At 55.5% G+C, this 10,908-nt stretch overlaps 1 protein-coding gene across 1 annotated transcript; it reads left to right on the top strand.

Annotated features, from left to right (window-relative positions):
• The first annotated feature begins 1,779 nt into the window (after positions 1-1,779).
• Positions 1,780-10,180, top strand: LOC132569884 (atrial natriuretic peptide receptor 2-like). The gene is made up of 7 exons (XM_060236315.1): positions 1,780-1,905; positions 2,164-2,752; positions 7,312-7,514; positions 7,630-7,743; positions 8,692-8,827; positions 9,651-9,745; positions 9,998-10,180. Exons 1-7 carry the CDS (start codon positions 1,780-1,782, stop codon positions 10,178-10,180), a joined length of 1,446 nt encoding a protein of 481 aa, XP_060092298.1.
• The last annotated feature ends 728 nt before the right edge of the window (positions 10,181-10,908 follow it).

Genomic DNA, 10,908 nt, shown 5'->3' with positions numbered 1-10,908 from the left:
ATCCATTTGAAGTGGTCCTCTCTCTCTGTATACTGTTTAAGGGAACACTGAACCTCTGCAGGCTTCCCTTCTGACCTTTGTGTGGATCCCTTTAGCGTGGCTGCAGCTTCCTGTGCTCTAGGAGGATGGCCATTCTCCACAGCATTTCCCAAGAAGCCTGCGGAACAGGAAGGGGGGGGGTTAAGGGCAGTGGAATGGCTTCAGAGGGTACTTTTCAACGTCTTCACCGAGGACAAAGAGAGGGGCTCCGGTGGGACAACCTGAAGCTCATATGAGAGAATATTTTGCATGAAGGGTTGCCTCCCTAGGAACTCCACTGCCTCTTCACAACACAGGCACGCTGGGCACCTGCCTGGCATCCTCGTGCCGGTGCAGCCAGAGAGAAGCAGCAGCCGGCAGAGGGCAGGCCCCTCCATTCCCTCATGACTTCTCTTGGAAGGACGGAGCTGCAGGGGCATCTCCTGTGTGGAGACTCAAATCGACCTTTCCCACCTTCACATCTGGGGCAGGGGGAGTGTTCTGAATCTTTTTTCCCAGACTAATTGTACTGACGAGCAGGCTCCGAGTATCAGGAACCAGAAGAATGCCTGGACGGAGCCGTCGGGTCCAAAGGTCCAGATTCCAGAAAGGCAGGCCAGGCAGCTTCAGTGGTTGACCAAGGAAGGTGGGGAATGTTGAGGAAGCAGTGATGGGTGGGCTAATAAATAGGGGCGCCAGCGCTGGGTTTGGAAAATACTGGGAAACTGGTGGATGGAAACTGGGCAGGGTGGGGTTTGGCCGCGGAGGAACCTCAGCAGGGTATCATGCCATAGAGCAGGGGTGGCCAACGGTAGCTCTCCAGATGTTTTTTGCCTACAACTCCCATCAGCCTCAGCCATTGGTCATGCTGGCTGGGGCTGATGGGAGTTGTAGGCAAAAAACATCTGGAGAGCTACCGTTGGCCACCCCTGCCATAGAGCCCATCTTTCAGAACAGCCACTTTCTCCAGAACAGATCGCTGTCTGTGGACCAGTTATAATTCTGGGCACTCTCCACCCCCCCCCCTTAAGGCTGGCAACCCTTCTAATGGAGCTCCACGTAGACCAGACAGGTGCTCTTGACTGGTTTGGGCACTGATCAGAGGTCTGGAAGACAGCCTCCTTCAGGCAGGAGAGTTAGGGGGGACTCGGAGACGGGAAGGCAGATCTCTGCTGCAGTGGCTGGATAGCGCCTTTCCTCCTGCTTCCGCCAATTCCCCATGGGTGGCTCTTCCCCGAGAAGCGGGGTCCAGTCCCCGGCTGTTGTAAGCCTTCTGCAAGGGGGTGGGGATGGGGGGTGGAGCAGGTCTGCGGGTGCAGAGGAAGGGATGCTGGGGGGAGATTCAGAACTAGCAGGGGGACAGAGGTTGGGATTTTTTGGGGTCCCATTGTGCATCACTTTAACACTTACCAAGCCTGAACTTCCTTTGCCACATTTGTCACCTGCTCACCCAGTTTGTGGAGAACTCTGGTGTGATCGAGGCTTGGGTGGGTTCTGTTCAGACTCAGGTTTTCTCCCCCAGTGCGGTGGGGGAGGCACGACTTTGTCTTGGTGAGGAAATCCTGCCCCATGGCACCTGCTCCCCCTCCTCCTCAAAGTGGGGCTTTGGAAAGAGGGGTTGGGATCCAGGCTCTAATTTAAACGTGGTTGTGGAAGGCGACTTCAGGGTAAAGTGGAGGGGGCTTGATGCCCCTTTCCTAACTGGGGAGGGGGGATTCATCTAGAAGAGCTGGATCACCGCCAGTCGCGGTGCTGCCCATGATGGTGGTGTGGGGCTGTTTCTTTGGGGCAATCAGGGGGGCTCAGGAGGGCCCACCGGCAATCCCTCGCAGCGCAGCGGGGCGAGCGGCCTTCAGCTCTAGTTCCCGCGCCCTGCGGCCAGGAGAGGTGTGCGCGGGAGGGCGCAGAGGGGCGGCCCCCCCGACTTCCCCCCGCCCCCGAGGAGGCCTCTGGAGGGAGGGAGGGCCGTGCAGGGGCGCCTTTTCCGAGGGAGCGCAGCGCGGCCGCCCCACAGACGGGCTCTCCCTGCCTTCTGCTGCCGCCCAGAGCTCCTCGCCCGCCCCGTCCATGGCGGCGCCACCGCCGCTCCTGCTGCTGCTGCTGCCAGCCCTGCTGGGGGTGCCCTCCGCCGCCTCCTCCGCCCAGGCCAGCGCCGCCCCGTCGGGGGAGGTGAGGCTGGGGGTGCTGCTGCCAGAGCGCAACCTGCGCTACCCCTGGGCCTGGCCGCGCGTCCAACCCGCCCTGAGCCTGGCCCTGGAGTCCCAGCTGCGCCCCCCGGGCCTCGCCCTCCGCACCGCCTTCGCCTCCACCGAGGGCCGGGGTGGCCACTGCGACCTCGAAGTGGCCCAGTGGGAGGCCGCGGAGCTGAAGAGCTTGCACGACCCGGACGTGCTGCTCGGGGCGGGCTGCGACCCCCAAGGCTACGCAGTGGGGAACTTCGCCGACTACTGGCAGCTGCCGCTCCTTCGAGCCGGGGCCTATGCAAGAAGCAGCGCGGGTCTCGGCAGCACGGTGGTGTACGCCGGTCCCGTGGGGCCAGCTCTCGACGCCTTCGTGCTCAGGCTGCACCGGCGCTTCAACTGGACCTCCCCCGCCGCCCTTGTGTACGATGAGGACGTCGATGACTGGCAATACCATTCCCCCTCCTTCATGAGACTTGGAGCGGACGTCTGGGCCGCCGACCGACATGGGCAGCCCGAGGTGACGGTGCGGTTGATCCAGGCCAACAGGCGAGGTGAGCCAGCCCCCCCCCCCTCCCGCCGCCCATCCGAAGCCGCCTCTCCCGCCTTGGGAGCGGCCCCTGCCCCCACCCCTCTGGGGCACGCGATCCAGGGCTTTGTTTCTGCGGGGAAACGCGGCTGGACGGAGTTCCTGGACCTTTGGGGGAACAAGATTCTTATTTTTTTCTTTAAATGTCCAAAAGTTCATGAGGGGCACCCCTGTGTTTCTCCTTCGGGGCCAGTTTGGTGCAGTGGTTGAGCCTGCCCACTCTTATCTGGGAGAACCGGGTTTGATCCCCACTCCTCCACTTGCAGCTGCTGCAATGGCCTTGGGTCAGCCATAGCTCTGGCAGAGTTGTCCTTGAAAGGGCAGCTGCTGTAAGAGCTCTTTTAGCCCCACCCACCTCACAGGGTGTCTGTTGCGGGGGAGGAAGGGAAAGGAGATTGTGAGCCACTCTGAGACTCTGATTCAGGAGATGTCCTTGAAAGGGCAGCTGCTGTGAGAGCCCTCTCAGCCCCACCCACCTCACAGGGTGTCTGTTGTGGGGGAGGGAGATAAAGGAGATTGTGGCTGCTCTGAGATTGAGAGAAAAGGGCAGGATATAAATCCAATATCATCTTCATTTCTCTCTGGAGACTTCTGGTGCCTCTTTTTCAGAGGGGGCACCCTGACAGTCCCTCCCCCAATCTTCAAGAGAGGAGGGAAGGCCGTGGGTGAGGAAGGCATGTTGTGGAGGGTGAGAAGGCAGTGGGCCTAGAAATGCACATCGAACAGAAGGGGGCAGTCAGTGTCTTCAGGGAAGGGAGCCCCTCTCCCAGGCCACCCTCCTCCCACACTTAAGAAAAAGCTGGTGTACTTCTTGCAGTGACTGTAGGAGACCAGCTCTGCCTGATGCGTGGGCCGGATGAGAGCCAGTTTGGTGTGGTGGTGAAGTGTGCGGACTCATATCTGGGAGAACCCGGTTTGATTTCCCACTCTGACTCCATGCAACTGCTGGAGTTACCTTGGGTCAGTCATCACTCTCTCCGAGCTGTTCTGCTCAAGAGCAGTTTCTTTCAGAGCTCTCTCAGCCCCACCCACCTCACACAGGGGATATCTGTAATGGGGAGGGGAAGGGAGGTTGTAAGCAGCTCGGAGACTTCTTTGGGTAATGAAGGGTGGGGTCAAAACCCAATATCATCATCTTCTTCCAAAGCAGGCCAGGTGGGTGCCCCAGATTCCTCCCCGCTCCTGACCCATAAACTGGAATCCCCCAGGGGAGGGGAGGGGTGGTTGGGGGGCAAGAGAGGGGTCACCTCCGCAGGCTGCTCTGGGGCTTCCATCCAAGCCACTCTGAATGGAGCCCGGTCGCTGACATAGATCGTTATGTTATGTTCAGAATATGATCATAATAGCTCATTATAGTTATGTTCTTATGGGAGGGCCTGAACCTCCGCAGGGAGCTGATTCCACCAGGTCGGGGCCAGGGCAAAAAAAGCCGTGGCCGTGGTCGAGGCGAGGTGAACGTCCTTTGGGCCAGGGAGAGTCAGAAGATGTGGAGAGGCCAATCGTAATGACCTCCGGGGTTCCTATGGGAAGAGGCGGTCCCTTAGGTATGCCGGTCCCAGGCCGTGCAAGGCTTTAAAGGTCAGTACTAGTACCTTGAAGCGGACCCGGTACTCGATTGGTAGCCAGTGCAGACTGCGCAGCATCGACTGACCTCTCGCCCGTACAGGCGATTCAGTCAGCAATTGTGCGGCTGCATTCTGCACCAACTGGAGTTTCCGGGTCAGTCTCAAGGGCAACCCTGCGTAGAGCGAGTTACAGTAGTCCAACCCGGAAGTGACCGTTGCATGGATCACTGTAGCGAAGTCCCGAGGAACCAGGAAAGGCGCTAGTTGTTTGGCCTGCCGAAGATGGTAAAAGGCAGATCGTGCGACAGCTGTTAGCTGGGCCTCCGTAGAAAGGGTGGCATCCAGTATCACACCCAGACTCCTCACCTTCTGAGGTGGCACTAGGGATGTGCCATCCAGGGTGGGTCCTCAACCAACACATGGCCCGTATTGGATTGAAAGCCCTTGTTTGTGAGCAATATCACAGATCGAGGACTTCTTTTTGTTTTGTTTTAAGGCAAGAGGTCCAGTCTGGAATTTCCCTTGCCAAGTTTAGTTTTCTGCTGAGATGAGAGAAAAGGGGATTTGGTAAAGGTTGACAAAAAATTATAAAGAACTTTTCAAGAGAAGAAAACAGGAAGAGTTTTCCTTTCTCTTGTAATTTCTGGATGTGGATCTCCAAATGAGATCGGTGGGCGATAAATTCAAGCCAGACCAAGAAAAGGTCTCCAAGTACATTTGAGCTGCATCAATGAACACTCATCCCAGGACGGGTCTTCCGTGCTGCATATTTAGCCTAGAATGGACATAATTTTTACTCACAAATCCACAGTGGTTCATTGCCTCTGAACATATTCCAGTATTTTCTCTGTTATTTTCCCCATTTTTTTAGACCTGGTAAACAGGTATTTTGTGATTTAGCGGCAACTGTTGTGTGGACTTGCCCAGTGCTCTGGAGGCTTCTTGCCTCAAGCTGATTCTTGGCTTCATGAGGTTTTTCTTGCTCACCTCATGGTAGCTCACTGGGGGTTTTCCGTTGAAATAATTATGGGGAAACATTAAAAAAAACAATTGCAGTGGCCTTAGGGAACAATTCAAGCCCCTCTCCCTTTTAGGGAACAACTTGATTTTATTTACTTTATTGATACCACCTCTTTGCCCCCAGTGAGGACCTCCAGCATCTGACCTGTTTCTTCCCGCACCCATTTTATGTCTCACAACAACCCTGTGAGGGAGGCTAGGCTGAGAGTGCGGGATTGGGCCAAGGTCTCTCAACGAGCTTCTGTGGTGTGGGGGGAGCAGGTTTGAACCTTGGATTCCCAGAACCTTCTCTAGGGTTTGAACCTTCTCTTTTTATTAAAGGCGGAGCGTGGTAGGATGCATACACAAATTCTAAAGCTATACAAGGATCCATATTTTTAATGAATTTTTGTACCAACGAAGCACCATGAAATATGTGGTTTTTGTGATGAAGTTCATTGACAAGAGCGTGATATGTGTTCAGAATTCGGACTGGGATGGAGTCCAAGTGAAATAAGAACACCAAAAGGGCACCCACTTTTTTATACCACGGCAGCACTATGAAATGCTGGATCCGTGATTTTGGTGGTTTTGTTCACGGCAAGCTGTGGTACAACCCATGTACTCTGTTGTTTCAGTAGCCCTGTACACCTCTGTTGTATAAATGTGTGTCCAGCCCGTTGTACAGGCATACATCCATCTCTAAGGAAGATTTGGGGAACTAGTACTGGATAAACCTAGAGTTTGTACCACACGTTCAGCTATGGATCCGTTAAGTGTAACACGAGACTTACTCAGCACACTTACAAAGAACAATCAGGTATACTCTGTATTAGGATTGTAAGTGTGTCTGGGGTGACTTGTGAGCAGGACTTGTGTGAAAATAGTATGAATTCATGAAGATCCATCCCCTGAATCCATGTTTTTCCACCATGATGGTGACCACAGAACTGGATACGTGTTTTTCTTTGTGCAGTTTGTGGACATCAGTGGATTCTGTACACTTTTTGTGTGTGTTGTGGGGTCTGATGTAAAAATCATGAAGAAACGTCAAGATTTCTACCTTGACTCCATTTTTTTGGCCCAATGGTGGTGTCATGAAGTGTCGGATCTTTATTATCTCATGTTCAGTCAATAGACTTTGAGATATAGACCTTTGCAGTGAATTTCAGTAGTCAGGGGCCCCACCATGCCCCCCCTCCACAGCACCCTCACAGTCCCACCACCCACACCCTTCTGCCCCCCCACCGAGGGTGTGTGCTGCATAGGGGGGTGGGGAGGGTGTGCGCGGCAGCCATACGACGGCCAGACAGCATTCTGAGCCCACAGAGGCTGCACGCCATCCAGCTCCTGTCGCTCGCTCCGTGGAGGCAGAGGTGGAGTGACAGCGGTCGGACAGTGTGTGGGCCTCTGCAGTGCTCAGAGTCTTGCTGGGGCCCGTGGAGGTTGGAAGGGTGCAGGCGACAGGACAGAGAGGGTGCCACGGAGGAGGTTGGCAGGGTAAGGAGATGGCGAGTGGCTCTCCTCCCGGGTGATATCAATCACCAGGAGGGGGTGGGCCCAATTCAGTCCCCTCCACTCACCCTAGGCAAGTGCCTAATTTGCCTACACGTGGGTCGCCACAGAGTGGAGTCCACGTAAAAGTGATGAGAATCCATCCACCGTGGCCCATGAATTGCTCGGTCCATGAGCTTTAAAGTGCAGTCTGGGAAAATATCCTCCTTGATTGACGCGGGTGAGGAGGACACTGGTGGGCACCTGGCTGCCAGCACTGGGGAGGGGGGACTGCAACACAATGCTCATGTGACAAGGAGCCAAAGAGCCAGATAATGCAGAGCATCCTACGTCAAGCCTTGCGCTTCATGCATAGCTGGGGGGCACATTGCCCCTCACTGCCTGCCCTCTGCTCCTTGCTTGCGTCTGACACACACTCCTCTGGGTGGGGGTGGTTTCTCCTTAGTGGTCTACATTTCTGGGCCCCTGTGGATGTTGCAGGAGATCATGCACCAGGCACAGGCTCAGAACATGACCGGCGGTGACTACGTCTTCATCTACCTGAACATTTTGGGGGAAAGCCTGAGAGCTGAGGGGCATCGTGAGGCCAAGAAGCCCTGGCAGAGCACGGAGAGCCAAGATACAGGAGTCCTCCGAGAGGCCTTCCAGGTAAGACCAGGACTCTGCTGCAAGGAGGGAAGGAAGGAAGGAAGAAAGGAAAGGGAGACTTGGGAGCTGAGTCCCAGCCAGCTGGAGCTCCCTTGACCTTTTCCTCTAATTGCAGTCGGTACTGGTGGTCACTGCCCATGTGCCCCAAACCCCCGAATACCGGCGTTTCCAGAGCCAGCTGGTCCAGCGTGCCCAGAGGGACTTTGGTGTGGCTGTGAATGACTCCATGGTAAATCTACACACCCCTGCTTGCATGCCTTCTTCTGCACTCTGTTTATGGGAGGGAGTGAAGAGCCCTTTATGAGAAGTGAGGAGAGACAGATCAGCCAGCCTTCCGGGGCCACAAACACTTTCCCCCTTGGCCTTGCGAATCTGCTGTTGTGTGGAAGAAACGACCCAGGAGAATCCCCAGGGTTGGGGTTGAGGAAGGTAGCTACGGCTTGGCTTTGCAGGTGGGTCACCAGGGGTGGCTTGATAGATGGAGGTCAGAATTTGCCCCTGGTCATGCAGGATGTTTGCAGTGGTCGCCTTGGCAGTTCTCTCTTCTGGGCAACCCCTGTGGCTTCCTCCCACCTGGCTTTCTCAGTCACTGTCCTGAATGCCTTCTCAGTTGTGCTCCCTGTGCTGGGTGGTTCAGACTCGGGGCTGTCCACTTCGCCCTCCCCGTTTCCTCACATTCACTGCCCACACCCAGCATGGACACAAGTGTTCTACCTTCCTTGTGTGCTTTAAGGCTTGCCTCTTGTCAGCCAGGTCTGGACTGCTCTTCCCTCCTTCATATATCACCCAAGCGGATGTCGTGGTCCCTCCAGGCGTCTCCTCCATGTAATAGTTGAAGAGGGGTGAATCCCAGGCCTTGTATCTCTGGTGGGCTGCCAGTTCTAAGGTTGCTTGAGGTATGGTGGTCACCAAACCCACACAGACCCTTGATTCCCAGCTTCAGACTCCTGCCCCAGCAAAAGTGTAGCTGCTGCTCTGGAGCCATTCAGGGGCCCTCTGGCTCCCAGATATTTCAGCTTAGACCATCAGGGGCCACCACATGTCACTTCACATGACTCCAATAGCAGAGTTCTGTCTAGATTGTCCTTCAGGTCCAAGGCAGTGGCTGCCAGTGAAGCTGTGGGGAACAAGATCGTTCCATTCCGTTTGTCTCCCTCTCTCTGTCCCCCTGTGGCAGGGGACGCTGGTGGCCGGCTGCTTCCACGACGTGCTGCTGCTGTATCTCAAGGCCTTGAACGAGACGCTGCAGGAAGGTGGAACCAAGCGGAACACCAGCCGCATCCTGGAGAAGATGAGGGGCCTCAAATTCCAGGGTATTGGAGGCTTGGCTTAGGGGAAAGAGTGGCCGGGGGTTGGGGGACGGCGAGGTTGGCAGGAATTTGGGACTGGGGTTGGGGGGAGTCAGCAAGTGGATGCCCTGGGCTGAGACAGATCAGGCCAGGAGGGGGTGGGAATGTGGGAGGGGGCTGGCTTTAGAGAGGAGCTGCCCCAGAGCCCGTCCAAGAGGTTAACTCAGCCATGGGTCACGAATGACAACGGATGCTGGGATCCTCAAAGAAGAAGAGTTGTTTCATGCCCCGCCCTTCACTGCCCGGAGGAGCCTCGGAGGGGCTTCCAATCACCTTCCCTTCCTCTTCACACAACAGACAACCTGTGAGGTAGGTGGGCGGGGCCAAAACTAGGCAGGGGCCATGGGGGCAGCGCTCTCTCCCAAACCAGCCAGACACGCCCACTCCCGATCCCTCACCCCCCCTCTCCTCTTGTTTATGCTCCTTTAATTAAATTAGCGCCCCCTGGAGCCCCTCCAGAAAAAAATCCTAGATACGGGCCTGTGGCTGAGAGAGCTCTGAGGGAACTATGGCTGGCCCTGGGTCACCCAGCTGGCTTCATGTGGGAGAGGACTAGAGAATCGAACCCGGTTCTCCAGATGAGAGTCCACTGCTCTTAACCACTACACCAGGGGTAGGGAACGTTGGCTCTCCAGATGTTTTTTTCCTACAACTCCCACCAGCCCCAGTCATTGGCCATGCTGGCTGGGGCTGATGGGAGTTGTAGGCGAAAAACATCTGGAAAGCCAATGTTCCTACCCCTGCACTACACCAAACTGCCTCTCCCTCCCTGCCCCCACCCCTCCAGGTATCACTGGGACGGTGAGCCTCAATGGAGACAATGACCGAGAGATGGATTTTGACCTGTGGGCCATGAGGGATGTGGAGAGCGGAGAATTCCAGGTGTGTGTATGGGGGGGGGAGGTGTCTGCCACAATAGGTGGGGGAGAGTCCCCAAGCAGCCCCACTGAGTCTCTGAATGGGCTGGTATGCCCCAAAAAGCTACTAGAGAGACCTGAGTGGGAGTAGGGGACCTGGAGGTGGTGGGAGGTGGAACGCCAGGGCCTCCATTGGGAGGGGGTTCTGGGAAGTTGTAACAGACATGGAGGAAGGTGCCCCCTGGGTCTGTGGTCTGAATCCAGCCCCTTCCCACAGGTGGTGGCTCATTTTGTGGGCTCAGAGAACCGGATGAACTGGCTGGGGCCCATCCACTGGAAGAAGGGGAGCCCTCCTCTCGACAACCCGCCCTGTGTCTTCAACATGGATGACCCCTCCTGTGGTAAGAGTGGGTGTGCCCAAGGGTTAGAGGGACTTCATCTCACTGTCCTGCCACAGTAGCCGTTCCTAAACCCTTTCATCCCCTCTGCCACCCCCAGTGGTGATAAGTCTGCCAGGCAGGACAGCTCAGCGTAGGAATGTTCAAACGCCTGCCATTTTGCCTCACGTTCTGCTCTCTGGTTGGGAGCACAGAGTGAGTCTTCACCAAACGGTTTGGCGATTCACAAGCTGCTGACATCTTTTTATTGGGTAAGGTTGTGCATATTCATACAGTACAGTTGGCATTATTCCACATCTGTGTGTTCTCACACATCTGAATGGGAGTTCTGGTTTCCTCCTCTCGCGTAGACCCGCCGTCACTGCTCACTGCATGGCAGCCGATCCTAAAAACAGACAGAGCAAATTGTTCAGCCTGATAGTAATGATGGTTTATTTCTTACCATTTGGTGCTCATTTTATTGCTGGTTATCATTGGAGGTTTTCACACATGCACATTTTTGCTCAGCCTTATGGGATTCTAGTTGTCTCTCCATGTCATTTAATCACCTGGATGAGCCTCACTTTCTCACGGAGGCAAAAGACGCTGGAAAGAGAGAAGGAAGTGAAACCGAAGCCCCACAGCTTGTGCCTTCTCTCCATCCCCACCGCTGAGTCGCTTTTGGGTGGTTTCTGATAGAGTGCTCAGCCAGTTGGGCGCATTTGTCTTCACAACAAGACACTGAGCCAATCCAGAGTAATTTACAGTGCTTTGTGATGGGCAGTCATGATGCCATCCCCAGTGTACTCTT

Source organism: Heteronotia binoei, chromosome 4, assembly GCF_032191835.1.
Source record: "Heteronotia binoei isolate CCM8104 ecotype False Entrance Well chromosome 4, APGP_CSIRO_Hbin_v1, whole genome shotgun sequence".
NCBI lineage: Eukaryota > Metazoa > Chordata > Lepidosauria > Squamata > Gekkonidae > Heteronotia > Heteronotia binoei.
The sequence above is the reverse complement of the archived record's forward strand: the minus strand, read 5'-3'. Positions and strand labels throughout refer to the sequence as shown.